This window comes from Sinocyclocheilus anshuiensis, unplaced genomic scaffold (genome assembly GCF_001515605.1).
Source record: "Sinocyclocheilus anshuiensis isolate Anshui unplaced genomic scaffold, SAMN03320099.WGS_v1.1 scaffold192, whole genome shotgun sequence".
Taxonomy (NCBI): domain Eukaryota; kingdom Metazoa; phylum Chordata; class Actinopteri; order Cypriniformes; family Cyprinidae; genus Sinocyclocheilus; species Sinocyclocheilus anshuiensis.
This window is the reverse complement of record NW_015554077.1, coordinates 759,031-779,998: the sequence shown is the minus strand read 5'-3', so window position 1 is coordinate 779,998 and position 20,968 is coordinate 759,031. Positions and strand designations below refer to the sequence as shown.

General features: G+C 38.2%; 1 protein-coding gene across 1 annotated transcript in view; it reads left to right on the top strand.

The window, feature by feature from the left end:
- The window catches only part of LOC107669005 (adhesion G protein-coupled receptor L2), a 112,131-nt gene that overhangs the window by 21,753 nt on the left and 69,410 nt on the right, over window positions 1-20,968 (top strand). Inside the window, 1 exon segment of the mRNA XM_074186939.1 lies at window positions 1,547-1,731. Coding sequence (XP_074043040.1) covers window positions 1,623-1,731 — 109 coding nt within the window. The 5' untranslated portion in view covers window positions 1,547-1,622.

The following is a 20,968-nucleotide window of genomic DNA, read 5'->3' as shown; positions in this document are numbered from 1 at the left end:
TTCACAAAATTCAAATCACAAATAATACTACTGATGAAAAAGAACGGGTTGAATGTTAACTACTTTCGTTTCCATATAACTATAAACTACGATAAAAGTTAATCAGCATGCATTGATTAATAGCATGTTGTAGCGCAAAAAAAAGAAAAAGAAAAACGTGCTAGTGCAACCACCTGTTAATTGCAAAAGAGAGACCAGTGGGAAGAATGAGTCTGGAGCCCTGAATTGCCCAGCTCCCTCTGTCAATGATCTAGCACCCCCTCAGCACCTGCGTTCAAAATTCTCTGGCGCCGCCCCTGGTACATCGATGTATTTTTGAAAAGCAAAAATTAAGTTTGTCCAACTCTAAACCCAGTCCCCAAGTAAATTGGGTTATTAAATAAAAAACTAGCAAAATAGTTGTGCGGTGTCCCCACCACTTTTCAAAGGAAAGTTACGCCACTGGTTTGGAGGATGAACGAACGAACGAATTAAATAAAACAATTAATCAGTTAACTACATCAAAATTAAATAGTAGTGAACTGTTCTTTGAAAAGATCAATGAAGATGAAGTGGAGTGACCAAGTCTCACTTTGAGAAGTCCTACAGTTGACAAGTTCTACTGTCCATAATTTGTTGTTGATATTTTTTTTAAGTTTTTTTTGACGCTTGACAAGATTTGTCAAGTATAACATATCTACACTGTCACACAAAACACCAACGTGACTATACTATTTATAGCCACATTGTTGAATCTTGAATGTTAATGATACAGAAGGCCATAACCTTGATACGTTTAAGACAATGCTTTAGCATTTAGACATTCTTCATCTGATAATACAGAAATGCACTATTACAGTGAACCCCTCTACTTTATGTTAATGTAAACAGACTCCTGATGTTTTTAATCACATTTTTTCACCTCATGGCCATATGACAATCCAAGAAGCAAAAATTCCCATACTTTCATTGACCAGACATGAGGAAATACCCTGTAATGCGATGAAGTATTAAAAGGTGGTGTGATATATTTAGTGTTTCTTTAAGAAACGTAGGGGGTGCACACACTGTTTTTAATGGGCTCCTAAGTGGCTCGTTACTGGAGTGACGATGTTTCCCATGAGGCTGTGAGTGTGGTTTATGGGAGGCTGGTGGAGGGTGTAAACATGCAGAAAAGGAAAACATTTAAAGGATGAGATACTGTACATGACATAGTCCTCTTTGGCTGGAGAATATGCACCAGTAGCTTAAGTGGACAAAAAAACCTGTTTCCCTTTAGAAAAGGATGGTAGCGGAACAGGTTTGAGAGAGGAGAGTCAGATAGACGGTAACGACGGCCTTTGAGGTTTGTAATGCAGGAGGTCCTGTTTCAGGTCTCAGTCACCTTCCGATAGAGGGTTTCTACTCCTGGGATGAATTCTGTGTAAATTTGCACCTGGAAAAAACTAAATCCTGTGGAGTAACTGAGGCGAGCGAGACTGCAGCAGTTTAAAGGAGGAAGTTTTTATGCCTGAGGAGTTCTTCATCGACAGCCAAACACTGACAGTCCACTGTGGTTTTCTTGCAGGCTCGGAGGTCAATGATGGTTATCTCTCAGAGTGACTTCACCGGATCGTTGTGACTACAGTGATTTCGACCCAGACATGTGGAAAGCGGAGAGTCCAGTCAGAGCCAGGATGGGATGTTCAGAATGGAAGTCTTTGGTCCTCTGCGGCCTGGTGTTCGTCTTGACGGTTGTACAGAGTTCTGACGGTAAGACATCTCTTCTTCTCGAAATATCGCAAATCTTTCGTAACATCGTCGGAGTCATGCTGTTCTTGAGTGAGTGAGTATGGTGCTGTTTTTGTTGTTGTTGTTGTTGTGTTCTTTTATGTGGTGGACGTTTGAAACAGACAACATTTCTGATAGCTCAGATAAATAATGTCTGTTTCCTTCAAGACAGATAGCCTGAGGTTCTTGGGAAGCTGTGTGCATTAACACAGAGCTTGCCTTCGTTTTCTTTCTGGTTAAATTAAAAGAAAGACCATACAGTGTTTCCGAGTTTTCCCTCATCTCATCTCCGTCTGTTTACTCTCATGTCCTGGTCTAACTATAGGCCTAAACCCTACAACTGCTCATTATAAACAATATCCTCAAGTAAACACGCCTCATTACACTCTGTCCCTGCCGTAATATCTTTTTAATGCATTTTTATAATTGAATTAAATGGGTTACTGCCATAGCCATGGCTGGAAGTTTTCACTTGTGCAGAAACTTTGAAAGATTTATTGCTTGAGGGTCTGTTCCCTGTTTCTCTCGAGTATATCCTAGAAACTTCAGATCTCATCTTTCTGATTTCATTTCGTGGGCCGAACGCTGTCTATAAGTTTGGATGTAACTCATTTGTATTCTGTGCATCTTCTCAAACTGCATTTTCTGGGATTTTATGAAGCTGAAATGCAAAGCAGTGATGAAGTATTGTGGAGCCGTTTTATTGATAGTATCGAATGCCATGAATTGTGGCATTGTGCTCTTATAGAAATAAATCAGGGCTGTATATGCTGAATGCTGTTTTAGTCTGAGCTCCTAATGCTTATTTGATAATCGGAGCGATCTTACTGCTTCGCAAGAGTGAGTCATGTTATGATGAACTTTAAAAGCTAAAAAAAAACTGTCACAACATTGTGGGATAGATGGCCTGAAAACACTGTGTTTAATATATAATATGCATAACGATACTTCAATAACACTGAGAATGACCCACAGTCTTGCATATTAATAATGTAAAAGTATTTGTAGTTTTCTTTCCTCTTCTGATAGATCTTTCTAACTAGTCCATCTAGAATCTAAAAGTCCATCTAGCTACACATGCTCAATTTTTTAAGTATTGCTATTAAGTATTGTTCCATTCTCAATACTAAAACGCAAGTTAAATACGTAATTTGTAATCTGCGTTAACCAGGCATTTGTGACTTTCACAGAGCGTTTTTCTGGTCTCAGTAAGGAAAGTTTTTTTTTTTTTTTTAAGTGCATGGGATTACTTACTATAGAGTCAACAGCACTCATGTCGACTCATTCATGTACAGTAATAGTGTGCAGGTTTATTTTCTGATAAATTAACGCCATCATTTTCCAGCAATTACAGTTTTTCTTTGAACGTCACTGGATTATTTCACGATGGGACTAAGTAGTTTTGAAAGAAAGCTTTGCTTTATATGTCTGGCCAATTTGCCGGTAAGGATTGTGAGTAATATGAGCCGTTCTTTTTTTAATTATGAAAAGCACTGAATAATATCCGTTCGTGTCCTGCTGCCTTGGGCTCATTCAGAACGAATAGCAGGGAACCGTGGCCTCGACCGGCGGCCACCCGCCTGTATTCATAAAAATACTTCATCTCCATCTTAATTCAAATCAGAACAGCTTCTGTGTGACTTCCAGACAGCCAAATCACACATCTCAGAATTAACAGTGTTCTTGGCGGCCATAGCCTTTCGACAAAACAGAATTGAAAGGTTGAACTTTTGCTTTACGAAGAGATAACTTTCACCTGCCTCCGTTATTAGGCAAATACATAACCCAGTTTTCCATCAAGGGAATAGTTGATGTTCTATTGCTGTGGATCTCGATTGCAATCTTGACCTATGCTGTGGTTTTTAACTCAGAACTGGATATTTGGTCAATCTTTTTAGATATATAAAAAGGTCATGCCTATTGATTTTCAGATTTGAAACATGATATGTATAAATACGGGACTGTAGGTCAGTGATTTGCATGTCTCCAAAGCATATGAAAATGTATTTGGGATGAAAACTCTGACCATTAGTTAAAGCTGAACCACATGATGGTCGAAATCTGCCAACACTTTTATATATGTGTAATTACATTACATGTATCCAATATATATGTAATTTAACAGAAGCATGGCCTGAAAACACTGTATTTAATATATAATATGCATAACGATACTTCAATAACACTGAGAATGACCCACAGTCTTGCATATTAATAATGTAAAATTCTTTGTAGTTTTCTTTCCTCTGCCGATAGATCTTTAGAAAGCATAGTGCATGCTTCTAGCTACACGTGCTCAAATTTGTAAGTATTGCTGTTAAGTATTGTTGCATTCTCAGTACAAAAACGCAAGATAAATACGTAACTTGTAATCTGTGTTGACCAGTGTTTCTGGCATCAGTAAGGATATTTCAGAGGAAAGTCTTTTTTTAGTGCATGGGATTACTTACTATAGAAGTCAGCAGCAATACATATGTAATTTAACATCGTAAGCATCGTAATATTTTACTGTTTTGAGTCTTTCGTTTCATAATGTTTGCAATGAAGCTGTTCTTTGAACTAATGGTTACATGTGTTACATAAATTCTTCATGGTTGAATTTTCAGGAAAAAAAAAACAAATATAATATCATTAAAGGATTAGTTCACCCAAAAATTACATTAATTACTCACCCTCGTGTTGTTCGAAACCCGTAAGACCTTCGTTCATCTTCGGAACACAATTTAAGATATTTTTGATGAAATCTGAGGGCTCTCTGACCCTCCCATAGACAGCAAGGTAACTACCACGTTCAAGGTCCAGAAAAGTACCAAGATGATCGACAAAGTAGTCCGTGTGACATCAGTGGTTCAACTGTAAAGTTACGAAGCTACGAGAATACTTTTTTGCGCAAAGAAAACAAAAATAACGACTTTATTCCACATTTTCGTCTCTAGTTCCACTTCGCGTCACTTTGGACGCGCGTTCACGACAGTATAATGACGCGAGCGTGTGGCGGCGCTGACCCAGATCCGCCGTAATGACGTCATCATGCCGGATCTGGGTCAGTAGTGAACGCGCGTCCAAAGTGACATAGTTACCTTGCTGTCTATGGGAGGGTCAGAGAGCCCTCAGATATCATCAAAAATATCTTAAATTGTGTTCCAAAGATGAACGAAGGTCTTACGGGTTTGGAACAACACGAGGGTGAGTAATTAATGACAGAATTTTCATTTTTGGGTGAACTAACCCTTTAAATACACAGGACCCGTGTTATAAAATTACTCATACCATGACATATAATTATGGTTATGTTGCCCACCACAATCCTTCAACCCCTTGTTACATTGGAATCATCTCCCAAAGGTTAACACTCCTCCCTATATAAGTGTAACCTAAAAATCATATTTTCCATCTCAAATGGGCCCCTTATTTGGACAGCTGCTGTCCCTCTTGCCTTCAAACTCTGACTGAAATGAGCTGTCTGTCTCTCTGTCTGAAACAAGCCGTCTGTCTTTCTGTCAGAAATGAGCCATCTGTCTCTCTGACTGAAATGAGCTGTCTATCTCGACTCTTTAAACACCTCGGTTGAATGTCTGCTGATTAACAGTAAAAATATGTCACAGGGACGTCTAAAATGGCAGCTCTATATATAGCTGTGTGTGTGTGTGTGTGTGTGTGTGTGTGTGTGCTTGTGTCAGTTCACAAATATGAATTGTGTGTTGTATCATGAGAAAGACAGGATAAACCTTACTGCTTACTTTAGGTTGGGCTGGTTGTTTGTTTGGGGTGGATGGGGGCTGCTCATATCAAGGTTTGTCGACTTGTTGTTTCTTACATTTTCTGTTACTGTTTTCGTCTAGATGTCTCTCTCACGGTCTTTCTCCCTCCCACATGCCTCTCTCTCTCGTATTCTGTCCCTTTCTGCATGACTCTGGGCTACTGGTATCTCTGAAATCACACACAGACAGAATTAGAGCGGATCTTTCCGGTTTCTTTGATTGACGAGGTTGCGCATTTGTCTCCTCATGTGTCAAGCAAGTATTTTAGGGAAAAATATGTGATTTGTATTGTGACTTTATGTGTTTTTCAGTGGAATGTGGATGAAACAAAAATAATCTAACTTAATATAGTTATTTTTCTTTGGTACTGAGATCCATTATGTTAATGCTAACCCTGCTGAATAAAAAAAATGTAAATAATTACAAGTAAATAAACTAACCTAAAGTAATTTGCTGGTTTTAGTTGATTACCAAGCCTGACCAGTTAAGAAGTGCCCGAAACCTTCTTCTTAAACATCAAAAATAGACTAGCCTAACAAGCTTGCAGACCAACTTGGGCTGCTATAATTTTTTTTAGCAGGGAATGCTAATGTGCAAGATTCATCTCAGATTTGTTTCATACCGGAGGGTCTGATTAAATGACGTGGATCCTGCTGTGAAAATGCGCCGTTCTCTTTAGAGACGGACAAGTGTGGACAAGTCTTTCACATGCCTCAAAATCCCATCTGTGCAGTTACACTTTGTAAGGAAACATTTAAACTAGCGAAACTGATTATCTTTGAGCGGCTAAAGCCAATTCCCCTCAGCCTCAGCCCTGTGGCTTTTTGTACATATCGACGTTCCTTCAATATCAATATATCTGAATTCGCCCGCATTTATTAAGATCTTGGATCCAGATCTCAGATTCCTTTGTTTTGGGTTTTATACCTCAGACTACACTGCTCTCTTTGTGTCTTTCTTCTTCTTGTCTCCTGCTTTTTGTTTTTCCTCTTACCCAAGGGTTTTCTATCAGACTGAAGGATCAGACTTCCCATAATGCTGAGCGGCCGGGGGCTCAATACGCCCGCATTCGTCTTCACTGTCTTTCATCAGCCCTCCTCCTAATCTGTATGATAAGAAAGGAGAATAACAGGTCGGGGGCAGACCGCTCAGCAAGGTGTGTCTGTTGTCCGACGGCCCCCTGCAGCCGAGCTCTTTAAATCCTCATTAGGATTTAACCGGGAGGAGATGCTGGTTTTAATGGATTAAGCCTCATAACAGCTGCCTCCTGATTGGTGGTTGTCATGCAAAAATCAAGCAGGGCCAGTCACACGTTACTCGTTTACTGTGTTTCCTGCTCTTCCCGCGTGGTCTGGATGATACAAAACATTGTGTTATTGGTGTCTGTTAGTAATTTGTTTGAAGTGTAGCTTGCAGCATGGTTTCTGGATAATAGACTTCTGGGTGTGGGTGATCTGATGAGAAAGTGACTGAAACTCATTCGCGTTGCTAATTCATTTGCATCGTTTTGCATTTAGCTCTAATCAGCTGTGTAAAGCATATTTGCATTGGTTGGACATTTGTTTTTAAGAGACTGAAATTCTTCTTGTGGCATTCAGTCGGGAAACAACTAACTAAAAATGGCAACAATACAAAGTTAACTGCATTTTTGAGTAGTGCAGCAGTAGCTCAGCTGTTTTCCCATTTTGAGTACTGGGCTTGGACAGCTGGGTTGTACTTTTTTTTTTTTTTTTTTAAAGCTATTAAAAGATTGTAATAATGTTATTGTAAACCTAAAATTAAAACATTCTTTTGGTTTTGTCAAAATACTACAAAGGCCATTTAAAGGAAACATACTAGGTGGGTATTTTCAGTACAGAAAACGGTTTGATAGTTTCCAGAATGGTTTTTATTGAAGTTACAAAATTAAAATGTATCATGGAGTTTGATAATGATGATTTAAGTAATCCAAATATATCATCCTCATTATCTATCTATCTATCTATCTATCTATCTATCTATCTATCTATCTATCTATCATCTACTAATTTATTTATTTAGTAAAAAAAAAAAATCAAACATTTAAGCAGAAGCTCTTGGAATTCTGGAACAACAACATTTTTTTTTTCTTTCATTTTTTTTTTTCGCAATGTTTTTCAGGTAACCCTTAAATGTCCTTCATGTGGTATCTAATTTGTCTAGTTTTATTCAAGTCAATCATATTAAATTAGTTTGCCGCAACAAAAGTACACTTTACAGGATATTTACATTAAGTAGAGGCAGATCCTTGACGCAATATAGCAATTACTACTTTTTTTCAGTAAATATAAATTCATTTCAGTACAATTAAGACTCATAGATATTGCCCGCTTAAGCAGTTTCCGTGTAGTGAGTTACCTTTTGTTAGTGCTCACTAACTACTTTTTCAGGAGAAGCTTGACTGTAAGTTGAAGCCAAATTATTTGCAGCTTGGCAAGCTACAGTTTCAAAGTTGCTTCCTCAACACCGATGGCTCTAGAGAGAAATGCCTGCTCTTTCAGGGAGAGTTTCAGCTGAGAAGACAACTATGCATTGCTTAAATTGACAGTGATGAAGACCATCTCTTATTACAGGTTCCTGAGTGTTTGCAGGTTTTCAGCCCACATGAGTCTGTGCGTGTTGTGTCTGTGTCTCTGGCTCTCTCTTATCTTGTTTGGTGTCAAGCTGGTTGGTGAAATGATGGGTACAGCAGCAGGAGGTCACAGCAGACCCACTGAAATCAGACCTTACACCTTATCTTCTTGTTAAAGCGCATATCAAATCTAAACATAATTGTGCTCTGGAATATTTACGATTCGGCTCTCTGGCGTTCGGGACGGGCTCTCTGTACTGCAGTTGTTTAAGAGATCTTGAGGGGGTGATATCGTGAGGAGATACAGGCCCCTATTATAACCATCTTTGTTTCACTTCTCTTGTTTTTGTTTCGAGTCTGAACGATTCGATCAGACTGATGGATGGAGCCGAGAGATGGGGTTGTGGATTCGCCTCTGCGACGTTCCAGTCTCTTGAAAACAAAGATGAAAAGATGCATCATTGTTACTCATCTTCTTTCTTCTGTTTTACTCCCGAATCTCTGATCATCATCACTGATGTAGATGACTACAATCAAGATAGCGGTAGAGTGGCGACGCCAATCACACAAACTGTTTGCTTTCCCAAGTTAACTTGTTTAGATAACGGGTCTCAATTTCACTTACTGTAACTGAAGTTGTTTTAACAATTACATGGATAATTCACCTAAAAAAGAAAATTCTGTCACTATTGTTTCATTTTTGAATCAGTTGGAACTGGTATGACATTCTGTCCTCTGCAGAATGCACAAGAAGATGTGTTTGATGCTTTTCATGATGTTGATAAAGAATGGAATATATTTTCTCTGTTTTTTTGTTTTTCTTATTGATACGCAATAATCCCATTCAAGTCTACATGATAAACAAGTTAGGTCAAAAGTAACCTAAAAGTAATCCAAACATAGTCACACTACAATATGTGTAATCCAGATTATGTTACTAACTACAATTTTCATCATGTAATTTGTATTCAGTAAGGGACTACCATTTGTAAGTAATCTAGCCAGCACTGTTGTCATAATAGTTTGGAATGACATGAGTACGAGTAAGATTTTCATTTTTGGGTGGACTACTCAACAACTAAATACAAAATCAAGGGTGGCTTTGGAAATGTTTCATTTGAAAATTGAGAATCACAAGACTAGCTTACACTTTAAAAAATGCTGGGTTGAATGCAACCCAGTGCTGGGTAAAATAGGGACAAACCCAGCAATTGGGTTGTTTTGACCCAGCGGTTGGGTTACTACCCAGAAGGTTGGGTTAAACATTTAACCAAACCGCTGGGTCAAAACAGCCCGATTGCTGGGTTTGTCCCTATTTAACCCAGCACTGGGTTGTATTTAACCCAGCATTTTTTAGAGTGTAGCATTCCTCAGTTTCTTGCGATATAAATTAGGACAGTTCCCATTTGTGTGGCCGTCACAGCAGATGTTGCAGTCGTTCTTCAGAAGAGAGTGTATCAGTGATGTCATCTCAAAGATCGATGGCTGAAAATGTGCAGCAGATTCTGTTACTCACAGGGAGGTTTGTTCTCGCTAGTCCTACTAAATGAACTGTATCCTGTTGTAGCCTAAAAAATGATTTGAGGTAGACACCCAGACAAAAAAAAAACATTCCCAAGAACAAGATTAATCTAAAGGGTGTAATCCAGATTATGTTACTAACTACAATTTTCATCATGTAATTTGTATTCAGTAAGGGACTACCATTTGTAAGTAATCTAGCCAGCACTGTTGTCATAATAGTTTGGAATGACATGAGTACGAGTAAGATTTTCATTTTTGGGTGGACTACTCAACAACTAAATACAAAATCAAGGGTGGCTTTGGAAATGTTTCATTTGAAAATTGAGAATCACAAGACTAGCTTACACTTTAAAAAATGCTGGGTTGAATGCAACCCAGTGCTGGGTAAAATAGGGACAAACCCAGCAATTGGGTTGTTTTGACCCAGCGGTTGGGTTACTACCCAGAAGGTTGGGTTAAACATTTAACCAAACCGCTGGGTCAAAACAGCCCGATTGCTGGGTTTGTCCCTATTTAACCCAGCACTGGGTTGTATTTAACCCAGCATTTTTTAGAGTGTAGCATTCCTCAGTTTCTTGCGATATAAATTAGGACAGTTCCCATTTGTGTGGCCGTCACAGCAGATGTTGCAGTCGTTCTTCAGAAGAGAGTGTATCAGTGATGTCATCTCAAAGATCGATGGCTGAAAATGTGCAGCAGATTCTGTTACTCACAGGGAGGTTTGTTCTCGCTAGTCCTACTAAATGAACTGTATCCTGTTGTAGCCTAAAAAATGATTTGAGGTAGACACCCAGACAAAAAAAAAACATTCCCAAGAACAAGATTAATCTAAAGGTTGGAAAGCTGAGTTTTACTTTGTGCCTTGGATTTGAGCCCTTTGCAGAAGGTCGACACTGACATTTCGGAGATTCTGGGAAATGAGTGCCTTTTGTGTTCCTTATCTTCAAATGTGTAAATAATAACTTTAACAATGAATGGCTGACCAGTCATTTAAATTTTAAGGAAAAAATGCAAGTTAGCCATTTATTAGTAGTAATTAAGCACATATTAATGCCTTATTCTACATGACCTTATTCTACATCCCTAATCCTACCCAATACCTAAACTTAACAACTACCTTACTAACTATTAATAAGCAGCAAATTAGGAATTTATTGAGGGAAAAGTCGTAGTTAATAGTGAATAAGTGTTCCCTATTCTAAAGTGTTACCTAAGATTTTATACACAATGGCAATTCACTAGTGATTTCAAGTGATTAAAATCATAAATTAATACATTGACATCAAATTAATTTAAAATGTATTACATTTATTAAAACTTAGTGACAAATGTAAGTCATGTGCACAGGTTATCAACACTGTTACCATTACAACTATCCCATATCAATTAAATAATAATAATAAAAAAAAAACTGTCACAGTGAAAAACTGTCACTCGACAAAAAAAGTAAATTAATCCTTTTTAATCACTTTATCATGTACTGTATTTTGTGCAAGAAAGAATACCTTAACCTGTCTACCCTGTTACTGTGAATTGATCCGTTTTTAAAACTAGATAGTTTTTAGAAATGTCAGAATAATTATATTTTTAATAAATATCTAGAAATTACATGACATTTAGCACAGGCTAGCAACCGCTAAAAAAAGCCGTAAAACTGTCAACCCTGTTACTTTTTGAATGTATAGTTAGAGCCCATTTTAATATATAGTAATTCAGCTTGTTTATAAGACTTAAACACATTTCTTGAGAGATTTTTTAAAAATTATTATTTACTTTAAAATCATATTTTCAAAATGGAAAAGGCAGCCTTTCATTGACTTTTGTGTGTGTGTGCAATAATGTCCATTACAATGTGAAACTCGCCCATTTTTTAGACTGCACATGTAATGTTGCATTTCTTCCTAAACACTCAAATGACTGAATCACTGAAGGCGACAACTTAAGACCAAGGATTTCAATGCAATGTTTTTACTAACATTCCAAATGATGCTATGAGGTTCTGTTTTGCTTTGTTTAATCCTAAAATTGGTCCTCAAATCCCACTGCAGTGTTTGAAACAACGTCTTAGAAGAAACACCTTGAATCTGGTCTATGTCCACATGATTTATACACTCTTTCCTAAAGTAATACGTATTGAATATGACATTTTAATGTGGAAAAACTCCCCAGTTTACACAGCATTCCACACTATATAATACATTTGAAATGTTCAGTCTTTTGTTCAGTCAGTTTTCTTTTTTGCTCTAGCACCTCAAGCATTCAGGGCCATCTGCGCCTCATCTCTGCTGTCTGAGTGACTGACTACATTCTGATATTTTTCAGACAGCCTCAGACACGTTTTCAAACATACTCATCCTTTCAGCCGGACTACAGCGGGGGCTGTTATGTGCTGAAGTGTCTGGGTGCCTGTGATTGTACTGAAAAGCGCTCCAAAAGTTCAGAACCTCACATTCATACATTTAAAGTAATGTTGACTAAGGCCAATTCCCATGAACTTTGTAAAAGAGAGACTATAGTGCTGTCTTGGGCCATTCAGACTGCAAACGTGAGATCTTAAGGAGTTTGAAAGTGATCCTATTTATCAACCCAGAGGACAAGGTTAAACTTTTATTACTCATGAGACTTCATAGATTTTTTACATTTCATTAAAGTATCAACTTATTTGTCCTAAATATTTTGAGAGCAAGTTGATTAATGAATTCCCAAGACTGTAGTTGTATAATAATAATAATAATAATTATATCCCAATATTTCCAGGTTTTCTATGACTCTTTAAAATAAAATTTACCAATTTACACAATATAAGAGTGTAGTGGTATTTCGGTTGAGCCTTCTCCTAATATTTCACTTTGACCAACTTATAAAACACTGAAAATGAGACTGTCCTCTGATGTGACACTAACTCAGTACTTGTGTGATGGGTTTCCTGCAGCAATAAGTATCAATGGTATCAGGAGAGCTGAACAAATATTACATTTCAGACATGTGACAAACAGTTTGGGCAAATAACCTGACTGCATGTTGAGTGCAACATCTTATAATCCAGAGGTCCATACCACAAAGAATTATAGGTCAGAAAAGCAATACAGCACATATTTTGTCTTTTCTCACATTAATTTATTTCCACATTTTAGCCTTGAAAGTCTTTCGGAGGCATTTATTTTGAACCGGTGGAGATGTCTTGTGTTTCTAAAGCACATTCTGTGAGCCTCAAGGACAAGAGTATTAAACTCCATCCAGGGTGCTTCAAACCTTAACCAGAGTTCACTTTACTAAGCAGTTGACTTTTTCTGAGAGACCAATTTTACATAATACAACAAAAATGACTTATCAAAATACAAAACCGGAACATTTTGTTGGAGCATGATTATAGAGCGCTGACTGCCTATTCCAAATGATCCTCTATGGTGGATAGATGCCAGGCCGTTGCTATGAGGTTGCTAGGGTCTTCGAAGTGTTTTAACACGTCAGTTTCCAATGTGTTCTGGGTGGTTGCTAGGTAGTTACTGTCCCGTATCAAAAGAGCCTTTCCCAACTCTTTATGGTATTCTGGAGCCTTCAGTCGATTGGATTTTCCACTCAAAGGTTTGCTGTAATTCCAAGCTCTTCATATAAATACTACTAATAGCGATGCTTCACTTAGCAAACACCGCTAATTATTTTTCCATATGTGTGGTTTTAAGAAATTTACTGCATTCTATTTTACATTTAAGGCATCTGTAAGCCAGCATGGATGTGGTAACTCCGTTTTCCACTTGATTTTCAGTTATACTGGGCTGGGTGAGGCGTAGTCTTTAATACAGTACAGTGTGGATTGTAATCTTGTTTGACTTGATCAAATAGGTTTATTAGGATATCAGATTGTCATGGAACATTAGCAGCATGTTACCCAAAAATAGAGTATTCCGACATGTCTTTGTAAATGTCGGCAAACCCTTTGCACAGTGTTTTTCTTTTCTAGTGTAGTTAAATGAGAATTCAAACAAGGCATATAGGCACTAATTTCTGTCGGCGTGAGCGATTTAAGAGAAACAGATAGATTCCGGGGTGAAATTATCTCCCCGTATATCTTGCTAATGAATACCCATAGCTTGTGAACTCAAAACCATAGAGCACAAGTGTCATAAAGGCCTTTTTATTTCAGGTTGTCCTTGCATTTTTAGTGTCCCCTCGAGGGTTTTCAGATATGAAGCAGGGTGTGAAAGCCAGACGCTGGCAGTGCAGTTGATGCTTCGTCAATAGGCGACTATAAAGGAAGAATTCATGACCTTGATGTGGCCCATTGTGGTTAATTAAGTGTAAAGGTTGATTTACATGTGTGAGTCAGTGTGGAGGTTGTTGGTCTCGCTTGTGCCACTTAACAGCACTGAAAAACACAAAGACCTCAGAAATATGTATAGTGGCTTCTTATCTAATGGCTGGACTGGACAGTCATTAAAATGTTTCAATAACTAGCATTTTTCTGTCATTGTAAAGGCATACATGTATTGTCAAGAATTTTTGATGCCTATTTGAAGATTTTTACATCAAAAGTCTTTTTTCAGTAAGTAAAAGTGACTGAGATAAAGTGAATAATATTTGACTGGTCATGTCATCTCAACATATTTGCCCATATTGGCCATTAGGCGACCCACTCTGCATAAAATAAAATGGCTTTTATGCTACTGATATAACTGGAATCTCATGTGAACACTATTCATTTCTTTATATATAAAAGTCTGTATAGTTAAATAAATAAATAAATAAATAAATAAATAAATAAGTGCACTTTTAATGTGTCATTGAAGTAATTTGCCTGAAAAAAAAAAAGTTAGTTTAAAACACATATACAAAGGTCTGTGTACCATGGATTCATGTTGCTTTGAAATGGTTATTTAAAAAAACAAACAAAAAAAAAACAGTTTTTAAAGCAAAATTTAAAATCAACTTACAAGTAGTGTTTGTGAGATAATTTTTCTTTTTGTCTTTATAAATAAACATTAAAAACATGCTGATTTTTACAAATAAATTAATAGAAAGGACAAAAACAGCTTCACTCCGTTGACCATACGCTTACAGTTGTCTGTAGAATAGATGAAAAAAAAAAAACGGCCTCAGCTTAATATGTGCAGAGTTACGTAAAAAAGGAGGTTGGACCACATGCAAATAACGACAAGCTTGAAGCCAGTTTTACAAAGACTTCTCTTAACAATGCAAGGACCAGCAGGATATGTTTTATAGTCCTACCCGAAGCTAAATGACATAGTGTATTTTTTTCTTTCTTTACCAGCATGTACCTACAGTATATCAAAGATCCTCCTGATAGCCCGCCTGCTGTTGCCATGGAAGAGAAGGATGCAGATGAATTGGGGCAAATGGTGGTGCTGAATACCAATGAGCCCAGGAGCTGATAGCTCACAAACATGTTTAACGCCTCTTTGCTAAACTACTGACACTGCCAGTTCTGTTTTGTATTGTGTTTTTAATGGCCCAATGATGCATCAAGACAACAGAAGTGGCCAGTCAGAGTGGCCGTGTTATGAAACAATGTATGCAATTTCATTGAAGCTCGATATCTGGATTAATACCAGGCTTAAGTTTACACTGTATACATTTGCCTAGTTAATAAAGTTATAATGCTAAGATTTGGCCACAAAATACCAAAGATATTTACTCGGACCCATGCCAAGGGTTGCATCCTTATCGTAGCTTACCAAAGCTTCAATTTTTATTTTTTTTTCCACACAGATCTCATTCAGCTTGAGAGCATCTCCCCTGTTGAGGATATTTGCATTGCCCTGTTGTTCTCCCTCTGGTGAGACCTGACTTCTAAAGACAACATGCCCTTATAAAGGATATTGCGGGATTATGGAAACCGCTCTGTGGGAGGAAGAGTCATCTCCTCATTGGTGTCTTTGCCTTCCATAGATTTCTCTAGTATTTGGCTAGCAGGGAGCAAGAAAGAGACAAAAAATTGCAGGTATCAAGCTGCGTCTCCAGTGGCTGCAAGCTGATTCAGGGTATCCCTTTCTCCTTTAAAACTCTCCCGGTAAGCAACATCATCAACCGCAAGTGTGTAATAATACTGGCCGGCTTTGAAACAGCAAGCTCATTTACAAACAGCTGTAGCCATTGACAGGACAAAGCACAGTTCGAACTACATTAACAGGGCTTGGCAAGCATGATGAGGTCTGGAATCCTTTCGGTTCTCGGCGGGACGGCATGCCGTGTCAAGCTTGAATAACCATATTAAAACTCTTTGCTGTTGGCCGCAGTGGCTGATCCCGGAAGACTCTGAAAGCAGTTTAGATCTCACCTCAACCTTATTGCAAATACCAAAACCGCTGCATTCTATTATCATACACGAAAAGCGCAGCGCATAAGGGACTCGTCCGTGGGCTGTTTTCTTGAGTCTGGTAATATTTCTTTATTAGGTGACACGGTGACATGACTCATCTGTTTGTCATCTGGCTCCTCGGCGGTCGGTACGAGGGAGCTTGCAGCAGGCCGATGATGGTGATCTTTATCACTCGTGCTCTGTTCATTACCCCTCTGCAGTGACACTCATATCCTGGCAGATGGTCACTTTCTGATTGATTTGCCACGTTGGGGAGATTCAAATATTATGGCTCTGAAGAGACGCTGTCCTCGTCAAATTAGCATTTTTGCCTGGCTGTTGCGCACGGAATGGGTCAATGTCACCCCAAAGGTGATGACGGAATTAGAGTAGGATCATGGGAATTGGGCAGCAGAGATGCAGGAACTCATGACTTACCGTCACAGCGAAAGCTGATCCTGACGTTTCCGGTAAGGGTGCTAGGACTGCTAGCTGTGTTTATAGTGGGTGTAGCTAGCATATAAACACTTTTCTAAGTGTTTATTTATTTATTTTTTTTTGCTTGGCTGCAGAGTGTAGAAAATTTACCAATTTAAGAACACAAAGCTTCTAAAACCTGGTTGCAACTGCAGTCGCCTGAACAAACAAACCAATCAGTAATTTGAACAGTAATTTTACTAAGGCTAGCATCTGACTAACGTCTTTTTACTGGTGTTCAACAAACCAGTTAACACTATCTGGCGTACACTATGTGCTGTAATTAATATTCATGAGCAAAGCTGATAAGATTTATAATGTGTCGCCATCACATTCCTGTGCCACCGGTGCTATAGCAGTGGGGTTACACTTTATTTTGATGGCTCCTTCTGTTGACTATATGTATCTTTGCAACTACGTCAACTAACTCTCATTAAAATATAAGTAGAGTATTAGTAGACTAGGTTATGTTTCAGGTTAGATTTAGTAGAATAAGTTGAAATACTTAGAGTCAGTCTACTGGGGACCATCAAAATAAAGTGTTAGAAGATATTACTAATACTACTAATATTTTAATGACTGCTAGTTAGGGATGGGCACATAGATACATCAGTAGCAATATATCGATACTCACAAGCTACTTATTTGGTATTGATGCTTTTGTGTACAGCCACACACACATGCACAGAGACACTCATTCACTTCACTCACTTTACATGGTTTGTCTGTAAGTGCAATGATTGTTTTGTTTAGTTTTTCCCCTAACAATCAACATTATTTTGAAAAATCACATACCATTTTGGTATTTCAGTATCGGTATCTGTATTGTTTTGTATCAAATCAAATTATAAAAGTTTGGTATCGCCCATCCCTACTGGTAGTTGACATGTAGTTGCAAAGCTACTTATAGTCAACAAAATAAATAAATTAGTTTCCTCCAGGATTTAGATTGGGATTTGGTGTTTTATACCAAGTGGTGATTCGGTACATTACCAGAAATGTTTACTGTATAGAACAACTGTCCTAACTGTGCACAATTATACGTTTAATAATTTTATTATTTGCATTTTATTATTGCAGAGATGAATTACTAGCAATCTAGTAAAGAATGGATATAGGAATTACACTTCAAACAGCATGTTTTGAGTGCAGTGTAATAAGATGCATTATCAAAACCTCTTTGCCCTAACATCGTACATAATCTTGTGTAATTAAAAACACACATATCGGTTTTCCGCAACGAATCTCGGCGGCACAAAAGCACCTTGTATGTATAAAAACATTTACATGGTAACAGAGCTCGACGAGGTTAAATGGGAGGTGTATTTGAGCCCTGATTAAAAGGCTCTCCCACCAGTCGCACCGAGCAGATCTGTGGAGTCATGTACAGCAGTGCAACTGATAAGGCAGGGCTCTGAAAGGACTCCATTGTGTGTCGACGTGGGGCCTGTTCGCTAGAGTTCAGAGTTGGCTACCTATCTACCTGAAAGGAATTGAAAAGCGACCCTTGTGGTGACTGACCAGAATGACTGATAAGCCTCAGGGGGAGATTATAGCGATTATGGCACTGCTGGAGAGGTTGCCATGGTGATGAAATCGAACATTCTCTTTAATATATTATTTACTGCCTCCGTTCCTGACCCACGTCATTTAATCAGGAGAGAGCAGGAGACCCATTCACTTTTAAAAGCGCCGGTTCGTGTGCAGGAAGTTCGCACACCTCTGGCTGTGTTCCGCGCTGCATAATACAGATGTGAAAGAAAGGCACCAGCATAAACTATACATGAAAACCAGCCCAACAGCCAGTTTGCGCATCGCCGCAGGAAAGGCAGAGGAGGCGATCCATGGGCTAAAGCCGAAACTAACACTTTGGATCAATCAGAATTATTCTCTTAGGCACAAGGCATACCAAAAAGCAAAACTGTTTCGTCATGTCCAGACTACTTTTAGACGAATCAAATACATTTTATGGCAATTTTCAGGTGAAGCGCTTGAAATCGTAAATGAATGAATAGCTGATTGAAGTTTCATTTGAATGAGCAGACTCATAATTTTGGGAGTGAAATGGTTGACCCATCGTTCGGTGGGCTCTGGTCACGTTACACAGGGCTGAACACGCAAAAGTCAAGTAGTTAGTGGACATCACTAAAGCTTCTATAGAGGAAACTTTGAGTCCTTGTCATTGAGGTGCAAATGTCTTTCAAATGGACTTTGTCCTTCCTGCTGTGTGACCACGACTGCTAATTGACCCTGACCGGCTGAAACCAGAGTGGAAATTACACAAATACTCAACTTTGAGACAAAAGAGACGGTGGATCCTTGGCTTTATAGAGATAATAAAGGAAATTAAGCAAGAAACAAAAATCTGACTTCTAAATCTCTCTATGCAGCATAATATGTAAAAACCTTTTTTTTTCTCCCCTTGAAAGAATTATAATCCGTTTACAAATGCTATTGGGTGTACTAATCTAAATTACTTTCCTTTCTCCTGAGCAAAATGCCAAATTTGCTTTCTTTGGTGTTGTCACTGAGTTTTTCCGCCCCTTAGTACAATGTATCTTTATTTTCTAAGATTAAAAATGGAGGACCTTTTCGGTCATGGGCCTTAATATAATATTATCTTTAATAAAACTGGATTTTTACATTTTCTAAAGAAAATATGAGAGGTGCTTGGCCATCCAAAGTTCTGCCTGTTCTAGGCAAAAAATCTAACTCTGATAACTTAGAAAATATGAACAAGCTGTAAATATCTATTTATTTATTAAAAGATTGACACTCTTAATGAAAGATAGTAGTTGAGATGTAGAATAATTTAGCACTCACAATCCTCTTTAATTATCTAGTGGTTAAAGGAACATGCCACTATTTTTGAAAATAGACTCATTTTCCAACTCCCCTAGAGACCCGGAGATCAGCTGAATGGATTCGAAAACGGTAAAACTCAATTGTTTAACTCTAGGGGAGTTGGAAAATGAGCCTATTTTCAAAAATAGTGGCGTGTTCCTTTACGTAAAGTAGAGAATTAAGTTTCTTTGTCACTGTGGCATTTCTGCACCTTTTGTATTTTATGTGGAAAAGGGGTCACACTTTAGTTTGGGGACCAATTCTCAATATTAACTGACTACTAACTACAACTTTTAATGTAAGTTAGGAATGTTAGTAAGGTAGTTGTATAGTTTAGGTAGGATTAAGGATATAATCCTACCTATATATAAAATATAAAATATGCTCATGCAGAGCATATGTGCTTTATAAGTAATAAACAGGCAATATGCATGCATTCTAGTTAATAGTGAGAATTGGTCCTTTAAAATCCAGTGTCATTGGGACATTGAGCACTAACATGATGTTTTCTCTAATCTAATAATTTCTCCTGTAGTCATGGATATGTTAACTTACAATATTCATTTTAAGTGCATCATGAAGGACAGATTGATCTACTAGATTTGAATGATCGTTGACCTTTAGACATTATCTGATGGTTTAATAGACTGTTTGTTGAGGGCGTTTGTCTTTGCATTTCAGGAGTAATGTGTCCTATATTTGCCCCACAAAAAAAATCATTAGCACTGTTCATTATTTAATCAAAGCCAGTACACAATAAATCATAATCATTATATGCTTCAAATTAGGAGTAAGACGCCCATTTACCGTTGAATGAATGACGTTTAGAGTCAGACTGCAGCAATGAGAGACGATAGAAAAAAAAAAGGTTTTGAAGGCGTTTGGTTAACAAGCACTTTTTAAATGTTAAAATCCTGTTAAATTTAAACGAAAACAAAAAACTGGCAGCTGTGGTTGCAAGAAATTCACTGTAATATATATATCATTAAGTGATATAATGTTAATGTTCCAGCCTGCTTGAACTACTTCGATCTGCTTTGTAACATTTTTACAGTACAGTGAAAAAAGCCCTCCGTACAGAAAGAAGTCTTTTCCCCTTAATTAGATTTGGAAGTCTGGCCCTTTTTTTCTCTCTACTGTATAGATTTGACCGTGTCCTGAAATATCCGTCCATAACAGCGTGAGTCAGTAGTGACTCCAGGCCTAATCAATTGTCCTGCTTTTGAAAAGCTGTTTATGAAGCAGGCTCCAGCGAACTACATGATGCATGAACTGTGCTGGTGGGCGTTTCGGGGCTCTGGCAACAGGAATGTGTTTTAATGTAATTCCCAGACACTGGAGAAGTATCGCGTGTTGTAAACTCGACATTCCAGGCCGCAGAAACACGTTGAAGTTTCTCATTATCGTCCCTTCCACGCCCTCAACATACCCTGGTTTTCCTGGTGTTCTGGTAAAATGAAAGAATGGAGTGTGGTTGAGAGGATGAAATCAGCTGCCATGTGGCGGAACCGCAGCTGGGGAAAATGGAGAGTTTCAGCAGAGCCGATCGGATGAGGTGAACATTGTGCGGGTTTGGCTGTGCTATTCCTGTGTAGCTGGAGTCAGGAGGGAAAAGGGCCGAGTGAGATAATGCAGGACACCGCCGCAGCCCGATTGATCCGCTCAAACACCGTTGTGACCTCGCAATCGAGTTGCATTAGAGTACAG